Source organism: Neoarius graeffei, chromosome 3 (genome assembly GCF_027579695.1).
Source record: "Neoarius graeffei isolate fNeoGra1 chromosome 3, fNeoGra1.pri, whole genome shotgun sequence".
NCBI classification, from domain to species: Eukaryota; Metazoa; Chordata; class Actinopteri; order Siluriformes; family Ariidae; genus Neoarius; species Neoarius graeffei.
In genome coordinates, this window is record NC_083571.1 from 23,526,900 (window position 1) to 23,545,953 (window position 19,054).

The following is a 19,054-nucleotide window of genomic DNA, read 5'->3' on the forward strand; positions in this document are numbered from 1 at the left end:
ACGGGGAGGGATCGGGAAATGACCTCGGGTCGGAATCGAACCCGGGTTCCCGGATTTATGGTATGGCACCTTATCCACGACGCCCCCACTTCCTCATTTACATAAGCACAGACATCGATATATTTATATAAAAGATATTTTGTAGTAAATATAAGTCTATGTAAAAAATTTTAAATAAAAAATGTTTTGTTAACTTAATACCACATACCAATTATTTTTTTTTAAATAAATAATAATCTGGTTGTCGATAATTGTGGAACGGTGTCGATAACTGTGAACAAAGGTGTTGATAATTCTGGAACAGTGTCACGTGATCTGATACGCTAAATAATCAGGAATCAACTCTTTTTTTTTTTTTTCCCCCGTGGAAGTTTGAATAATTATTCATGCACAATTTAGGTATTGAAAGTCTTTTCTACTTTTGCAACAGCCAAAAGATCATTAAGGCGTCAATAATTGTAGCCGCCGCTTGTCCATTAAAATCCAATTCCTTTTTATCCAGTCCTTTGTTACTTGGATAATTGCATACTATGTTGCATAAGAATACACATGCAATATGGATCTCTTGAATATTAGTTTGACAGAAAATTATTCTTAATATTCATACATATTATTTGCTAACATTTTACACTTATTGTAGGTGCTACTTTCCCTTACTGTTTCTGGAAATGGGAATTAATGGGATCCATGCATTAACTCTTTACCCCTTAATGACGACATATGACGACCCCGTGTATATCCCTTAATGACGACATATGACGACCCTGTGTATATCCCATAATGACGACATATGATGCCTTGTCTAAAACCTTGTCTTTAGACTTTTTTTCTTGTAAATATGTTCTCAGGGTGAACAGTATATACATATACAAGGGTGGCTGTAGCAACTGCTTTAAGGGGTAAAGAGTTATTGGATGGATGTAAAGTATTTACCAGAATTTTAGATTGTAGAGCACAATTAAAGGGTTACAAAAATGAAGCACTATAAAGCTGCTACTGTATTATTACTTGTGTGCACTTATTAGTGATGAATTATGACCCTTAAGTGTCACCAAAAATTCCACACAAAGTAAGAGATCAGTAAGAATAGTCAGAAAGATAGTAAGAATAGTAGCCTCATGATAGTAAAGTTTCAGTTTACGACTTTTGACAACTCAAATGTGTTCGACTTCATGAGCTTTATGAGCGGTTATTACACTTACAGTTATAACAGTATGTAAGTACAGTGTACAAAGTCTTCCCATATCTATTAATGGTATTATATTGATAAATAATGACATATCCTGAAGTTACTCTGCCGGCAAGCCTCTTAATTGTATCAGGGAATTGTGTATATCTGTTTTTAGAGGGGTTGGGAAGCATACACACACACACACACACACACACACACACACACACACACATACCCCACACACCGTCCCGTAAGTGGTTAGGATTGGCGCCTGGCTGTCATTAATTACCTGAGTGGAGTGGCTCTCTGACCTCCTGTTAATAACGGAAAACCTGCTCACATCCTCAGAGAGTGCGAGTGTGTGAGAGCAGTAATGTGGAAAATCCATTGAGGAAACTTATTTAAGTGAGACCTGCTTTAAAATTGTAATCAAGACATGAATTATAGACTAATAGCATCATAGTAGGTGATTGTGCGTGTGTCCGTGCACACGCGCACATTCTCAAAATCAGCTTGTATAAATGTTTAATGACTTAAATTGGCTGAATCCAAATGTGTGTATAATTATTCCTACTGTTTTTGATATATTTACCTGTTAAATGCTTCTTTCAGAAACTTTGCATTTTTAATCAGGACGTTAAGTGCCTTGTAATAGGTTTATACCTTTTCTTAGACTTTTGGGATCTGCTGCATTTGGAAATATGTTTATGACTGATATACATACATAGCCTACTGTATAAACTAAAAATAATGGAACAACATATCGAAAATATCATATATTCTTACAGTCATAGCGTTTGTGGTTGTGTTTCTCAGATCGCATGTGCAGTGTTCGCTGCTCTGCTTCACTTCTTCTTCCTGGCTGCATTCACATGGATGTTTCTGGAAGGCGTGCAGCTCTACATCATGCTGGTGGAAGTGTTCGAGAGCGAGTATTCTCGCACCAAGTATTTCTACCTCACCGGCTACGGTGTACCTGCGCTCATCGTGGCCGTGTCGGCTGCCGTTGACTATCGCAGCTACGGCACAAACCATGTGTGAGTACACACGCAGGACATTAATACAAGAATCATGCTCAAAATCTCAAAAAGAAGACCAGTAACAATCTTATTTTCTGAATCTTTAAATCTTACAACCCCAAATCAGAAAAAGTTGGGACAGTATGTTGAGATGCACGGTGGTGTAGTGGTTAGCGCTGTTGCCTCACAGCAAGAAGGTCCGGGTTCAAGCCCCGTGGCCGGCGAGGGCCTTTCTGTGCGGAGTTTGCATGTTCTCCCCGTGTCCGCGTGGGTTTCCTCCAGGTGCTCCGGTTTCCCCCACAGTCCAAAGACATTCACACCTACGGTCAATTTAGAGTCACCAGTTAACCTAACCTGCATAGGTTAGGTTAACTGGTGACTCTAAATTGACCGTAGGTGTGAATGTGAGTGTGAATGGTTGTCTATGTGTCAGCCCTGTGATGACCTGGCGACTTGTCCAGGGTGTACCCCGCCTTTCGCCCGTAGTCAGCTGGGATAGGCTCCAGCTTGCCTGCGACCCAGTAGAACAGGATAAAGCGGCTAGAGATAATGAGATGAGATGAGTATGTTGAGATTGAAATTAAAACTGAAAACAATGATTTGTTAATTTGTATCACACTCAAAACAGCACATTATTTGATGTTTTACCTCATGAACTTTATTGTTTTTTTTTTCTAAATAAACACATTTCCATTTTGATTCTTGTAACACGTTTAAAAAAATTGCTGAGATGGTAAAGCATTTACCACTTTATAATGTTTCCGTTCCTTCTCACAACACTTAAAATAATTTTATAGACTAAAGACACCAAGTGATGAAGCGTTTCAGGTGTTATTTTATCCCATTCTTCCTGCAAACAGGTCTTAAGTTGTACAACAGTACAGGGTCATTGTTGTCATATTTTTCGATTCATTCTCTATTGGGGACAGAGGAGACAAGCACCCTCTTCTTCCACAGCCATGCCTTTGTAATGTGTGCAGAATGTGGTTTTTCACTGTCTTGGTGAAATCTTCCTGGAAAAGGTAGCATGAAGGCAGCAAAAACTCAATGTACTTTTCTGCATTAATGCTTCATCACAGAAGTGTAATTACCTCTGGATAGGTCCTTTTTGTCTTTGGTCCAGAGCACACGGTGTCCCTTTCTTATAAAAAAAGACCTGGAATACAGATTCATCTGTAACAACACACATTTCCACTGTGTGATGGTCCATCCCAGATGCCTCCGAGCCCAGAAAAGTCGACGGCGCTTCTGGACACAGTTAGCATAAGGCTTCCTTTTTGTACAGTAAATTTTTAACTGGTATTTGTGAATGTAACTCTGTATTGTAGAGCTTGACAAAGGTTTGCCAAAGTAATCCCGAACCCATGTGGTTCTATCAGCTATAGATGAATGACGGGTCTTTATTTTATACAAGCTCATGATTACAGTCACTTGTTGACATCACCTGTTTCAAATCACATCATTATTTAATTGTTTTACCTTATTACTAGCCCTAAATTGCCCCCGTACCAACTTTTTTGGAATGTGTTGCAGGCCTGAAATGCAGGAATGGATGTATATTAACAAATGAAATGAAGTTTAACAGAAAAAAAAAACATGAAATATCTTGGGTTCATTCTGTCTGTAATGAAATGCAAGTCAAAATAAATTTAGAAATCACTGCTTTATTTTTAAATTTGCATTTTCCATACCATCCCAACTTTTTCTGATTTGGGGGTTGTAGAACTCAGAAACCACTCATACCCCTTTTCCACCAAATCAGTTCCAGGGCTGGTTCGGGGCCAGTGCTGGTGCTGGTTCACAACTCGTTCAACTTGCGAGCCAGCTGAGAACCAGTTTGCTTTTCCATAGCTCGGGGTGCTAAGGGAAGACACGTCATTATGCCGCTGTATACGTCAGTTACGTCGCTGTATACGTCAGTTACGTCGCTACGTTTGCATAAACCTTGGCGCGAATATCGAAGCAAAAACAACACAGAAGAAGCAGCAGCAACAACAACAATAATAATAATGGCTGACTTCGCGTTTGTACAGCTGCTGTTTCTTGTCGCTTAAAAATGGTGATCTTTCGTGGTCTTGTTATTGTTGTTGGTCTTAACAACTCCGCCCCCCCGCTGACGTAAGCGGTTCTTTCCTCTGGCCTAGAGCCCTGCACTCCCGCGGGAGTCCCGCGGGACCCAATGCAAAGCAGTGCGGCGCGGGACAAATTTTGAAAGCTCATTGCGGGCGCGGGTGGGAGGGGGAGTGCACAATGCGGGAGTGGGCGGGAGCGGTGATAAGCTGCAGGCCCGCTAACTAAAAACGTGTTTAAAATAAAATTTATAAATTATTAATTTATGTCTATCATATATAATTTGTGCTGGATATTTTATTTGGCATTAATAAAAACATTTTAAGATGCCTAAATTTGCAGATGTGGTCTAATCTCGCGTATGTTTCCGATTCCTTTCCACTCTTCCGTGTTTGAGATCTCCGATCATGGCAGAAGAGCAGAGCTCCTCTAGTGAAGCTCACAATGGGTATCTCTGTAAAGCCTCAGCTGCGCATGCCGCCTGGCAACGCGCACCCTCGCTACGTGTGCTAGGTGAAGGATCGGTCAGTGGAGAGCTCAGCTAAGCTCAGCATGTTTAATTCCCCAAGCCAATGACAAGAACTTTCGTGAGAAATAATGCGAACGTCTGCATCATGTGGGATTTGCGGGCGGGAGCGGGACAAAATATGACGGGTGCGGACGGGAGCGGGACTGAAAATCATAATTCTTTGTGGGAGCGGGCGGGAGCGGGACTGCACAATGCGGGAGCGGGCGGGCGCGGAACTGAAAATTCCGTCCCGCGCAGACCTCTACTCTGGCCCAGCAAAGAGTTGGTGCTAGCCTGGAACCAGTTTTTCTGGCCCCAGAGCCAGTTCTTTGTCAGTGGAAACAGAAAGCCTGGTTCCAAACTAAGCACTGGCCCCGAACCAGCCCTGGAACTGCTTTGGTGGAAAAGGGGCATCAGTAATCACAAGCTTACAGTGGTGCTTGAAAGTTTGTGAACCCTTTGGAATTTTCTATATTTCTGCATAAATATGACCTAAAACATCATGAGATTTTCACACAAGTCCTAAAAGTAGATAAAGGGAACCCAGTTAAACAAATGAGACAAAAATATGATACTTGGTCATTTATTTATTGAGGAAAATGATCCAATATTACATATCTGTGAGTGGCAAAAGTATGTGAATCTCTAGGTTTAGCAGTTAATTTGAAGGTGAAATTAGAGTCAGGTGTTTTCAATCAATGGGATGACAATCAGGTGTGAGTGGGCACCCTGTTTCATTGAAAGAACAGGGATCTATCAAAGTCTGATCTTCACAATGCATGTTTGTGGAAGTGCATCATGGCATGAACAAAGGAGATATCTGAGGACCTCAGAAAAAGCGTTGTTGATGCTCAACAGGTTGGATAAGGTTACAAAACCATCTCTAAAGAGTTTGGACTCCACCAATCCACAGTCAGACAGATTGTGTACAAATGGAGGAAATTCAAGACCATTGTTACCCTCTCTAGGAGTGGTTGACCAACAAAGATCACTCCAAGAGCAAGGCGTATAATAGTCGGCGAGGTCACAAATGACCCCAGGGTAACTTCTAAGCAACTGAAGGCCTCTCTCACATTGGCTAATGTTAATGTTCATGAGTCCACCATCAGGAGAACACTGAACAACAATGGTGTGCATGGCAGGGTCGCAAGGAGAAAAGCCACTGCTCTCCAAAAAGAACATTGCTGCTCATCTGCAGTTTGCTAAAGATCATGTGGACAAGCCAGAAGGCTATTGGAAAAATGTTTTGTGGATGGATGAGACCAAAATAGAAATTTTTGGTTTAAATGAGAAGCGTAATGTTTGGGGAAAGGAAAACACTGCATTCCAGCATAAGAACCTTATCCTATCTATGAAACATGGTGGTGGTAGTATCATGGTTTGGGCCTGTTTTGCTGCATCTGGGCCAGGACGGCTTGCCATCATTGATGGAACAATGAATTCTGAATTATACCAGCGAATTCTAAAGGAAAATATCAGGACATCTGTCCATGAACTGAATCTCAAGAGAAGGTGGGTCATGCAGCAAGACAACGACCTTAAGCATACAAGTCATTCTACCAAAGAATGGTTAAAGAAGAATAAAGTTAAAGTTTTGGAATGGCCAAGTCAAAGTCCTGACCTTAATCCAATCGAAATGTTGTGGAAGGACCTGAAGCGAGCAGTTTATGTGAGGAAACCCACCAACATCCCAAAGTTGAAGCTGTTCTGTACAGAGGAATGGGCTAAAATTCCTCCAAGCCAGTGTGCAGGACTGATTACCGGAAACGTTTAGTTGCAGTTATTGCTGCACAAGGGGGTCACACCAGATACTGAAAGCAAAGGTTCGCATACTGTACTTTTGCCACTCACAGATATGTAATATTGGATCATTTTCCTCAATAAATAAATGACCAAGTATAATATTTTTTGTCTCATTTGTTTAACTGGGTTCTCTTTATCTACTTTTAGGACTTGTGTGAAAATCTGATGATGTTTTAGGTCATATTTATGCAGAAATATAGAACATTCCAAAGGGTTCACAAACTTTCAAACACCAGTGTATCTCCAAAAGGTATAACCAGTCACATGGCACAGTTCAACACTATATGAAACTATATATATATTTTATATGAAACAGTTATTCCATGAAATTGAGTTGTACGAGCTGATAGCGCCAAGTTGCCTATAAGCCATGCACGATGAGATTTAGCAAATTTACATGTTCACAAACAATAAAAGTCCAAAACTCTGTTGTTGTTTTTTTAATGTTGCAGCACCAATATCATTAGCAGAATTGCTGGTTTCAGACATAGTGGGACATATTTTTAGTTTCCATCACAGAAATTGCATGCTGACCGATAATGCCTGCAAGGCTGGAGCAATATACTGAACAATGAACACTTTATATTCAGATTTTCCATTGGTTCATAACATGACAAGTTACACAAACCACCAAGTCAAGATCCCAGTAGTGGACCTTCGTTTTGCATGGAAGTCTGATTTGTTGCACATGTTTTAAGAAAAGTTTGACTAGATTATATGCTCCCAGCAGCAAATGCGTAGACATACCGTATCTGCTAGCTGAAATGCACACTTGTAACCGGCTCTACAAAATTGTAGTTTACAGTGAAAGATAGGGCTTTCATGCCCATTGTTTTGCACCATAGTGTGAAACGTTCAGCTTGCTTGCATACAAATGAAGCATGCACACTAATAAGAGTGTCCGACCCTCTGTGAACCTGCCAGTATGCTGAGGTCATTCTTCCTAGAATGCTCCGCAGCTGTGCCTGCTGTTCACTTCACTCCATGCTCTACTTATGTTGCAGTTAGGGCAAGGCTTCTTAATTGCTTGTCGAAGATGCTCTGATCCCAGACTATTTGGGCATTGATCATTGTCCATTATCTAACTCTGTCAGGGCCTGCCACAACAAACAACTCACCATCCTGCTGTGAAACAACAATATTCTGAATTTATAAGAATTATTTGATTACACCGCGGCACAATGACACAAACAATCGGCCACCTGTCTGTTTTCGGGACCCAGTCAACCGTGGCAAGAATAGTAATAAGTCACACACTGAAATTACTGTCACCCAATATGTGCAACACCTCCTTTCATAGTGCAGATTTACTAATAACATTAGCACGAAACAAAGTATTAGATTGCTGTACTCAGCACCTTAAATCCATTTCCTTTACTTCTTGACAATATAAAAATTAGAAAGAGGACAAGGGACATGGGCTCAGGGTGACAGCTTTGCTTTTGGTACTCGATAGCAAAAAAAGACAGGAAGCTAGGGGAGGGTGTAATAATATTACTAACTGTGCAGTTGGTAAACTCCTCACTAGCAGTGGCAGTCGTGAAAACCCAGCTGCATGGTGGATTGGTGGATGTTTAGTACATTTTCAGCATCTTTCTTTGAGAAATCGGTTATCTAATATCCACCTGGCCCACATTTTTCTTTGTTGATCTGCTGCTCAGAGTGTTAGAAGGCATCTGAACACTGATGAGTATGGAACAACCACAAAAAAAAAGAAACAAGAAGACAGAGTCATCTATATCCCCTACCCTATATACCAACTACATACCAAGTTTCAAGATGATATTTGTCACATTTTTCAAGTTCTGCTGCAGGAACCCAATCCTACACTGACCTCAGCAGCCCATGGCATAAGGCCACCAGACCTTTGGTCCAGGTGAGCTAAAAATTAAAATTTCTCACATTTCTTAGTATCAAAAGGCACATATACATTACTTAATCAACACATATACCAACTTTCAAGACCATACCACTCATAGTTTTCAAGTTCTGCTCCGGAAACAAAACCTACCCCAAGACTAACGTGAGAGACTAAGTCTGAAATTGTTTCTATGGAAACATGAACATTTTAAATTTCTCAAATTTCTTAGTATGAAAAGGCACATCTACATCACCTTGTTAACATGTATACCGAGTTTCAAATCCGTATCTTGAATAGTTTTGGATATACGCTCCGGAAACGAACATTACTCTTCAAAACTAAGTCACAATCTATTTTCTATGTAAAAATTTGAAAAATACTTTTTTCCAAAAATCCAAATAGCAAAAGCTGCCAGTTCACATGTTGCTTGATATGTATACAAAGTTTCATGAAGATATCTTCAGTAGTTTTAAAGATATGGCCCGAAAATGAAAACTTGACCAGACGAACAGACAGACGGAACCCGTTTCTACATCCCCCCCCAAACTTCGTTTGGGCAGGGGATAAAAACTATATTTAATCACTTTCTAATTATCATCACCATGATGGTAGCACTGTTTGCGTTAAATTTGGCACATTCTTCTATTCTTCAATTTATTTGTATAGCGTTTTGAACAATAGACGTTGTCGCAAAACAGCTTGACAGAAAAACATTTTTTAAATATATAACTGAATAAACTTATCCCTAATGAAGAAGCCTGAGGTGACGGTGGCAAGGAAAAACTCCCTGAGAAGTCATGAGGAAGAAACCTCAAGAGGAACTAGACTCAAAAGGGAACCCATCCTCATCTGGGTGATAACAGATAGCGTGATTTGTAAATGACTTGCTTTTATTAGTGTGGCCAAAAAGTACAAATGTGTACCCGGGAAATTCATTATAGTTTTAACATGAAGTCTGTTTTGTTGAAGTTTTGTTGAACTGTTCATTGATGGTGACTTGAGTGCAAAACTGTTCATGACAACGATGGACCAAATTCTAAAGTTAACATGATAATTGTAGTCCTAAGCCATCATCACAAAACGGCTTGTATTAATTGTCCAAAGTCTTAACCTTAGTATTATTACATCATGTATCATGAATATCACTGAGTATCATGGTGTTATATGCTGTACGTTTCTTGCAGGACAGTGCAAGAAATATGTGAGAGACATTTATCAAATATTTAAAGCATTTCGGTTCCTGCTAAAAAAAAAAAAAAAAGCAAAGCAATTTCAAACAATTAAGATAATTTCAAACATCTGTTAAAATATATATGTATTTTTTTTTTGCACTGAAGGTCCCAGAAATCATAATCATTTGTTTGATATCCGGCACTTTTTGATCAACCTGCGCTTGTGGAGAGAAGCTGTAGTGCATTTTCCCTTGAGAACAGATGATGTCATCGAGTAGGAGGCTGGAAACATGATCAGCTTGGTAAACGATGAAATAAACGACAAAAGTACTGTCTGCGTCTCTTTGTCCTGCTGTACATCATTTGTAAGCCCTGTTGGAGACTATAAAGTATTTATAATCTCATTTGGCTTCTGCATTCATTTCCATACAGACTCCGCTCCTGGGTAATGGGTAATGCATGCTTAGTTGTTCAATTGGTTCAGGCCACACACACACACACAGAGGGCTTTAGAGGTGATCTAAAGGAGATGAGGAGTTTAATAATTCACTTACATGCCGTCAGTCACTAATTTATGTTCAGAACAATTTGTACACCACGAGACATTCCAGAAGGTTCTAACCATGTTCCAGTCATCACATCAAGATGAACAGGAATGTATGAGATTAGCTCTTTTTGGTTGGGAGGTATTTCTGGCTCACTGTGTCTATCTCTGTCCTCCTCCTCCTCCTTTTCTCTCTTTCTCTCGCTTCCCCTGTCTGCCGTCTACAGGTGCTGGCTGCGGTTAGACACCTACTTCATCTGGAGTTTCATTGGCCCTGCAACGCTCATTATAATGGTGCGCGCACACACACACACACACACACACACACACACACTTACCTACATGCACACACGCCCATTCATATAGTCACACAGGGACAACATTTAATGGCCTTGGAATAAGGAACTCAAAGGAAGCACCTCCCCACTTCCCTCCATCTCTCACACACACACACACACACACACACACACACACACACACACACACACACACACACACACACACACAGGGGGATGCAGATAATGGTCTGTTGAAGACATTTTACCAATTATGTGAAAGTCAGGGTGTGTTGGGGTGAACTTTAAAATCCCCATAGACACACAATACACCACTGACAACTGCACAGCTAAGGGGGGAGGAGAGAGAGAGAGAGAGACATATTATCAATTCCTGATCATATTTTTGTAATGTTTATATGAGTATGTTCTTATTCTGTGTGTGTGTGTGTGTGTGTGCAGTTGAATGTGATCTTCTTAGGCATTGCACTTTACAAGATGTTCCACCACACTGCTATTCTGAAACCTGACTCTGGTTGCCTGGACAACATCAAGTAAGTGTGTGTGTGTGTGTGTGTGTGAGAGATTCTTGCATTGTCAGTATTGTTTGCACTCTAACTCACTGTTCTTATGGTCATTCATTTCTTGCCGAGACTTACACATACAAATATATCATATATAAACAGTTTGGAACTCTCAACACATCATGTTTGCAGCGTTTGGCCTATGAGAACCTTTAATTATCTATCTTAGTGTCTTCAAACTCCTTCGAATTCATGTTAAGGGGGATTGAGAAGTCGGTGAATAGAAACACCGGGGTGTGCTGTACACTTCTGAGGGTGCAGGCTTCTTAAGCGCAGTGCTAGCGCGTCATTTCTGAATCTAGGTTACATGGCATGTATTCGTATTTAGCTATTCCTTTTGATGTTTGTAATTGGGTGTAAAGTTGGTGGACGGAAATTTGGTGACCTAAATTCAGGAAGGCAATCAGAGTTATGAAAAAAAATATGACTTTCAAGTGCAGAAATATGCGAAAGGTTTTCAAGAACTCATAGTCCACATTTATCGCTTTAACCTTGGTGGTGAAGTTGCTTCTCTTGCTGGTTCATGCCTTTCTTCACCCTGTCATTGGAAGAACAAATTTGATTCAATTTGATCTGTATAGCGGCGGTACGGTGGTGTAGTGGTTAGCGCTGTCGCCTCACAGCAAGAAGGTCCTGGGTTCGAGCCCCGGGGCCGGCGAGGGCCTTTCTGTGCGGAGTTTGCATGTTGTCCGCGTGGGTTTCCTCCGGTTTCCCCCACAGTCCAAAAACATGCAGGTTAGGTTAACTGGTGACTCTAAATTGACCGTAGGTGTGAATGTGAGTGTGAATGGTTGTCTGTGTCTATGTGTCAGCCCTGTGATGACCTGGCGACTTGTCCAGGGTGTACCCCGCCTTTCGCCCGTAGTCAGCTGGGATAGGCTCCAGCTTGCCTGCGACCCTGTAGAACAGGATAAAGCGGCTAGAGATAATGAGATGAGATGATCTGTATAGCACTTTTAACACTAGATATTGATATAAAGCAGATGGAAAACTCTGGGGGGGGGGACAGACTCAAAACCCATCTAAACGTCCAGTTTGATATTGTGGCAACTCAAGAGCTGTGGTGGGCGAACACAGACCCTGGACCCAAGGTTGAGGAAAAAGTGCTCTTTTATTTAGGGCCCGTTTACACGAGGACGCTGTCGGGTAAAAACGACTAAATGTTTTATCGGAAGTGCCTTTCGTCTACACGGGGACGGCGTTTCCGAGGCTGAAAAACGGAAAAAATTGAAAACGCCTTCCAGAGTGGATAAGTTAAAAACAGCCCCCGTTGCATATCTGTCTAAACTACCCAATACGCGAAACTCTGCTTGGATCTGCTCACGTCGGGTACGCGTTTACGTCATACATATGTCATATACTGTACATGCCAGCCCGGGAAGGAAGAAAGTAAGTAAAAAAGTAAGAGCATGTCTGATTACATCGATCCAACGGACCTTCAAGCTGCTCTGGCAGCTTTAATAAACGTCCAGGAGTCCTTCGAACATCTATACCGAATCTGCGCATATTCCGTTAATGAACAGAGGCGGGTATAGCATGCTCTTACTTTTTTACTTACTTTCTTATTTACCATAGCCAGAGTAGTCAAAGTTTACGCGGCGCAGATGTGCAGATCAGACAAGACGGAAGACCAACGTTGCGCATGCGTGCAGACATAGCGGAGGTCTTTCACAGCACCACCTAGCCGCCTGGCATGCACATCCAATTGAATTCCACACAGTTATGCGTCACCGTATAGACGCAGATTTCCTCCTTGAAAACGGTTGTGTAGACATGGAAAAAAGTGAGAACGAAAACGGACTTTTGCGTTTTTGTTTCAGACCGTCCCCGTGTAAAGTGGGCCTTAGTGTTTCAAGGGAAGATGGGGAAGAGGTGTGAGGGAATCTTGAAGTGCAGTGAGTTGAGTGGAGGAGTGAGCCAACTGAGCGTTGGGTCGCAGATAGGTTTTGCAGGAGCACGGGCTGATCCTCTGGAGCTTCATGGGTTTCGGCCAGAGCAGTGGAGTTGTGCCGCAGGAGCTCTCGCAGGCAGTGGTGTCTCCTCATCTTTGTCATTGTCCTCGTTGTCAATCTCATCACCTGGAGACACCAGGGAGAGAGGAATCAGCGAGCTTTTGGAGAGCACTGACCTGTTTGGTTGGCGGCACCTATTTATACTCCCCTGGCTGCTCAAGCAGGGTAGACAGCAGCGCCACTTGAGTGGAGTCAGCCGTGTGTAGCTGGCAGGCTCCGCCCCGTGACCACACTGGTCCAGAGGTCCTGAATTGGTGCGGTCTGTTCAGCACAGCCAGGGCGGTGGGGCGAGGAGTGACACAGAGAGATGGCGGAGGATTTCTTGAGCCACCACCACAATATGTAGCACATTACTAATACAGTGTAAGGAATGCATGAATAGTCCTAATTGTAATTATCACATTAATCACTACAAATATAGTTTAACTGAACAATAGAACTTCAACAGCTTATAAAATATCACTTGATGCATCGCATTGCTATTTTCCATTGCTTTTTTTTTTTTTTTACATCATGCACCGACAGTTACTTGAGCACACAACATAATCAACCCATGACATACTGGGTCATGAAATCATAATGTGTGTGGGATGCAGGCTATTTTTATTACACTTTTATTACACGGCTCATTTGAATACTGGATTCTGATTGGTCAATTATGGCATTCAGCAATCTGTTATTTCTCTATAAAAGACCTTTTACTAACGACCATGTCATTAGCGTAAAAAGTCATTTAAAAAAATAAATATAAATACAACATAAATAATCCCAACCCCTTCAGGGTGATTCAAGACTCCTGCACTTCACATCGGTGTCCTGCATCACCCTATCAGGGTTTATTTCGCAATAATATTCAGCTGACTGTACATTATCTCTTACTTAATTCGTGATTTTGAGTTATCGAATTAATAAAATAGTACCAATGTTTTTTGCTAACTCCTGTAAAGAAAAATCGAGGATGGTTTCAAAGGATAAGCTGACCAAGCACTTATGCGCAATGCCTACAGCTCAACTTAATTTAATTATCCATAAAAAGTTCTATCTTTGAAATAAGCAAAGTCTTCCAGTGCCCTCTGTGTAAAAAATGTTCAAGGGACAATACTAGGCATGTGATGATTCATCTGATTCATAATTTGATATTTTATAAAATAAAAAATTAAATGAAGAAAAAGGTATTACCAAAAAAGGCAATGTTTATTTTCTTTCATCAACTTAAATATTCCTTTTGCTAAATAAAAAAGATACTTTTGTTTCATTTTCTTAATAATCAACAATAACTATTTACAAACATTTGTAAAAGTTGGAGTAAAACCTAATAGCTTATTAACTAAAATATTCCTTTTCTTAAAAATGAAATAGTTCATAACAAACAGGCCTGTTCTTAGTCAACTTGTATGAACATTTGTACTACCTCCATTTTCTTCTCTTTTCTTTAGCTTTCAGCAGTCTATAAAAAGAGAGCTCCGATTTCTTGTTAAATTTATTTGGATAAAATTATTTCTTTAATTTGAATTATCATAAATTTGTATTGTGATTTATCGTCACAGAATATAGCAATGCATACCTGGACAATACTGTTAATGGCGTCAAATGTATGTATTTAATATTGACTTCAGGGCGGCATGGTGGTGTAGTGGTTAGCACTGTTGCCTCACAGCAAAAAGGTCCTGGGTTCGAGCCCAGCGGCCGATGAGGGCCTTTCGGTGCGGAGTTTGCATGTTGTCCGCGTGGGTTTCCTCCGGGTGCTCCGGTTTCCCCCACAGTCCAAAGACATGCAGGTTAGGCTAATTGGTGGCTCTAAATTGAGCGTAGGTGTGAATGTGTGTGTGAATGGTTGTTTGTCTCTATATGTCAGCCCTGCGATGATCTGGTGACTTGTCCAGGGTGTACCCCGCCTCTCGCCCATAGTCAGCTGGGATAGGCTCCAGCTTGCCCACGACCCTGTAGGACAGGATAAGTGGCTACAGATAATGGATGGATGGATATTGACTTCAGTATTCGAGTTTTTTTTTTAATTATTATTTTTTTAAGCATAGTGAATTAGAGTCCTGGACAGTCATTATGATTACAGCAGCAGTTCCTAGGTACAAATCTATAGAATTTAGGTAAGATTGGACCCTGGAGAAAAGGTCAGACTTCTGCATAAACTGTTTTAGGGAGTGAAAATCCATCCTCAACAGCAGAAGATGAAATCTTAATGATACCACAGCCATGATCAGGACACCAAGATAATGTAATTGGCCATGGAAAGAAGAATGGCCTTGTTTCTCTCACCCTTTGTCAATTAGTGTGGGACTGGGCAATCTCATAAAAAAAAAAAAGTATAAGACTCAAGCACAATTAGCTGCCCTAAGAGGTTTTTTTTAACAAAAAGGATGTGAAGCCTGGATTCAGGTGTCTCAAAGGAAGCATGTTTTAACACTGATGCTGATGTATTTATGATGGCTGCATGTGCAATAAGCTTGATAATGGGATGTGATATAGAAGGTCTTCCTGGGGAAAATCAAGTAAAAGTTTAAAAAAAACAGTTCTAAACAAATATTCACTTTCCAGAGTAGGTACAGTCTCAGCACCAGCACTGACACTCTTGTTCTATTCCCAGTCCAAGCACCATTAATCAAACGCGGTCTACCTTAGGCTTGAGGAGCAGAAAAAAGATATGGGCATGGATTACTTCAACCCTGGTACTTTTAAACTCTGATTTTTCAAAATTAAAACAAATACAGCAGGTCTGCAACTTAGTGTTGTAGTACTTAAAGACCAGTTTTGATCTCGAGCCCAGTCTCAAGACCACTTTTTGAAGGTCTTGGTCTTGTCTCAGAAATGACCGCATTTTTACTCAGTCTTGTCCTGGTCTCAGACATAGAGGACTCGGGATTTTATTTCAAGACCGGTCAAGATCACAACTGTGGGGATTTCAGTAAATTGTCTGTGCATTGTCTGATTTATTTGTTAACATCATTACTGTGATTTGATGTAAAATTTCCTACTTCAAATTCGACCAGTAACATGACACTGCTAATTTGAAAATTTTCTTCCTGTTCATGGCCCCTCCCCACCCTCCTTCACACACACTAGTCTGGTCCTGGTCTTGACTCAGTTTTGCCCTGCCTTAGTCTCAACCCCTCAAAGTCTTGGTCTTGTCTTGGTCTTGATACACTCTGGTCTTAGTTATGACTTGGTCTCAACCCCTCAAAGTCTTGGCATTGTCTTGATCCTGATACACTCTGGTCTTGGTCATGACTTGGTCTCAACCCCTTAAAGTCTCGGTCTTGTCTTGGTATTGATACACTCTGGCCTTGATCATGACTTGGTCTCAACCCCTCACAGTCTTGGTCTTGATACACTCTGGTCTTGGTCATGACTTGGTCTCAACCCCTCAAAGTCTTGGTCTTGTCTTGGTCGTGATACACTCTGGTCTTGGTCATGACTTGGTCTCAACCCCTTAAAGTCTTGGTCTTGTCTTGGTATTGATACACTCTGGCCTTGATCATGACTTGGTCTCAACCCCTCACAGTCTTGGTCTTGATACACTCTGGTCTTGGTCATGACTTGGTCTTAACCCCTCAAAGTCTTGGTCTTGTCTTGGTCTTGATACACTCTGGTCTTGGTCATGACTTGGTCTCGGTTTAGATGGTCTTAACTACAACTCTACTGCAACTCTCCAGTATCAACATGTATCTGCTTTTTGCGTGTGTACTTGTTCAAAAACCACAAGCAATTGAGAAGTCTGTATGAATAAGACACGGTCTATTTGGATGCTTCACAACATCCATAGCATTGAACTTTGGATCAAAAATTTTAATTGAATTTTGGATTCCAAACCAGAAAACATTTATAGAAGACATTTTGAATGAAGGTTGCGATCAAAGCTTCTCAAGGTTCAATGCATCTACATTATATTGTAATTCTGTTCCAAAAACCCTTAATACAAGTGCTAATTATTAATTCTGGCCCAAGGTTATAGTGATGTGAAGTCAAAAAAATAAGCACACATTTCTTGATGAGTGGGTGAGAAATCCAAAACCTGGCCCGAATAAAAAAAATAAAAATAATTGAAACTACACTCATAAGGTCATAAGCATGTGATGTTTTGATATTGCATGCCCAAGTTCAGTTCATTGTACATAATTATGAATGCTTGCTTGAAACCAAGCATCTGCTTTATATGGAAGAGTTGAAATATTTTTATGAAAAATAAATACATATTTTGGATGCTGTTAATAACTCTGAACTTGTGCTTCATTAAGTCATCAAAGTTTTCCTCCTTTTACTTTTCTGAATATTTTCCGAAGTGACCCTGAAGTATATAATGATCGACAAGGAGCTGGAATTTAATGGCACATGAGAGGAGAAAAAATGGCCAGAGCTGTAAAAGGCAAACTTGTAATAAAATAGATTTATAAAGGCTATACTGCAGGATATAAACCTTTGCTTAGCAGTAAGAGCAGATTATACTGGACCAGCAGGTGCATGACTAAGTCTGTGGGAAACTTAAGCAAAGTTTCAAGACAGACAAAACAACATCTTGTTGTTTAATGAGGAATCCTGAAGATCAAAAAAGGAAACACTACTGCAGCGACTACTGCAGCGATAACATGTCGTATATGAAACATTATTACAATATTTAGCATTTTTTATTACCGCCTTGGAGATGAACTCAATCATCATTACTTCAAGAGTAATTGAGTTCATCAGTACATTGGCTTTCGAAGTGTACAGAAGAACATTTCTATTCTAAAATGATCTCCCACCTTATTTTATGCTTTTTTTTTTTTAACCTGCGCACTCAGAGAAGGGGACTCTTCAAAAGATATTTAAGGGTTTGCTGGATAATTAAGGGTGCCTAGTTTCCTAAAATGTTTCTATCGTTCAGATAGAGAAACACTTTGTTTACATAAAAACTTTAAGTGTTCCCCTAAAGGGATAAACCAAAAATATGGGTAAGGGTTGTGAGTTTTCTAAGAGTATTAGTGGCACAATGTGTAAGGAATCAAATAATTTTGCTGTGTTGTTGCAGGAAAGGCGGCACGGTGGTGTAGTGGTTAGCGCTGTCGCCTCACAGCAAGAAGGTCCGGGTTCGAGCCCCGTGGCCGGCAAGGGCCTTTCTGTGCGGAGTTTGCATGTTCTCCCCGTGTCCGCGTGGGTTTCCTCCGGGTGCTCCGGTTTCCCCCACAGTCCAAAGACATGCAGGTTAGGTTAACTGGTGACTCTAAATTGACCGTAGGTGTGAATGTGAGTGTGAATGGTTGTCTGTGTCTATGTGTCAGCCCTGTGATGACCTGGCGACTTGTCCAGGGTGTACCCCGCCTTTCGCCTGTAGTCAGCTGGGATAGGCTCCAGCTTGCCTGCGACCCTGTAGAAGGATAAAGCGGCTAGAGATAATGAGATGAGATGTTGCAGGAAAATAATCAACAATGGAGTGTGATCTGGCCTGCAATTACTTCCTAATAACAGCACATCTCGTTCCTCTTATACCACAGCAGTTTGTCACAAACACATTTTTAATTACTGATTAAAGAACAATATGTTATACTTTTTTATCCCCCGCAGGCCAAAAGGCCCGAAGGGGGATTATGTCATGGCGATGTCCATCTGTCCATCTGTCCATTCCGGGAAGGGTACTCACCTTCTGAAATCATCAACTGTCACAATTTTTGGAGGAATTTTATGAAATTTGGCAGGATTCTTTGTTATATGGTGTTGATACACACATTGTAATTTCGTTAAATTTGGTCACATTTTACCAGAGTTACAGCCCTTGATGAACAAAATTATAATTTGACAATTTCATGAAAGTGTGTTTTCCTTCTGAAATCAACTCCTCTCACAGTTTTTGGAGGAATTTCACGAAACTTGGCAGAAGGCATTGTTATATGTCGGTAGCACGCATACTGTAATTTTCGTTAAATTTGGTCATATTTTACCAGAGTTGTGGCCCTTGATTAACAACCTTGTACTTTCTCAATTTCATGAAGGTGTGCTTGCCTTCTGACATCAACTCCTCTCACAACTTTTGGACGAATTTCTCGAAG

General features: G+C 40.8%; 1 protein-coding gene across 4 annotated transcripts in view; it reads left to right on the plus strand.

The window, feature by feature from the left end:
• Positions 1–19,054, plus strand: part of adgrl3.1 (adhesion G protein-coupled receptor L3.1) — a 433,939-nt gene that overhangs the window by 368,252 nt on the left and 46,633 nt on the right. For all 4 annotated transcript variants that reach the window (XM_060916519.1, XM_060916521.1, XM_060916522.1 and 1 more), the window contains 3 exons: positions 1,988–2,208; positions 10,376–10,442; positions 10,886–10,977. In XM_060916519.1, the coding sequence (XP_060772502.1) occupies positions 1,988–2,208; positions 10,376–10,442; positions 10,886–10,977 (380 nt within the window). The remainder of the gene's footprint in view (positions 1–1,987; positions 2,209–10,375; positions 10,443–10,885; positions 10,978–19,054) is intronic.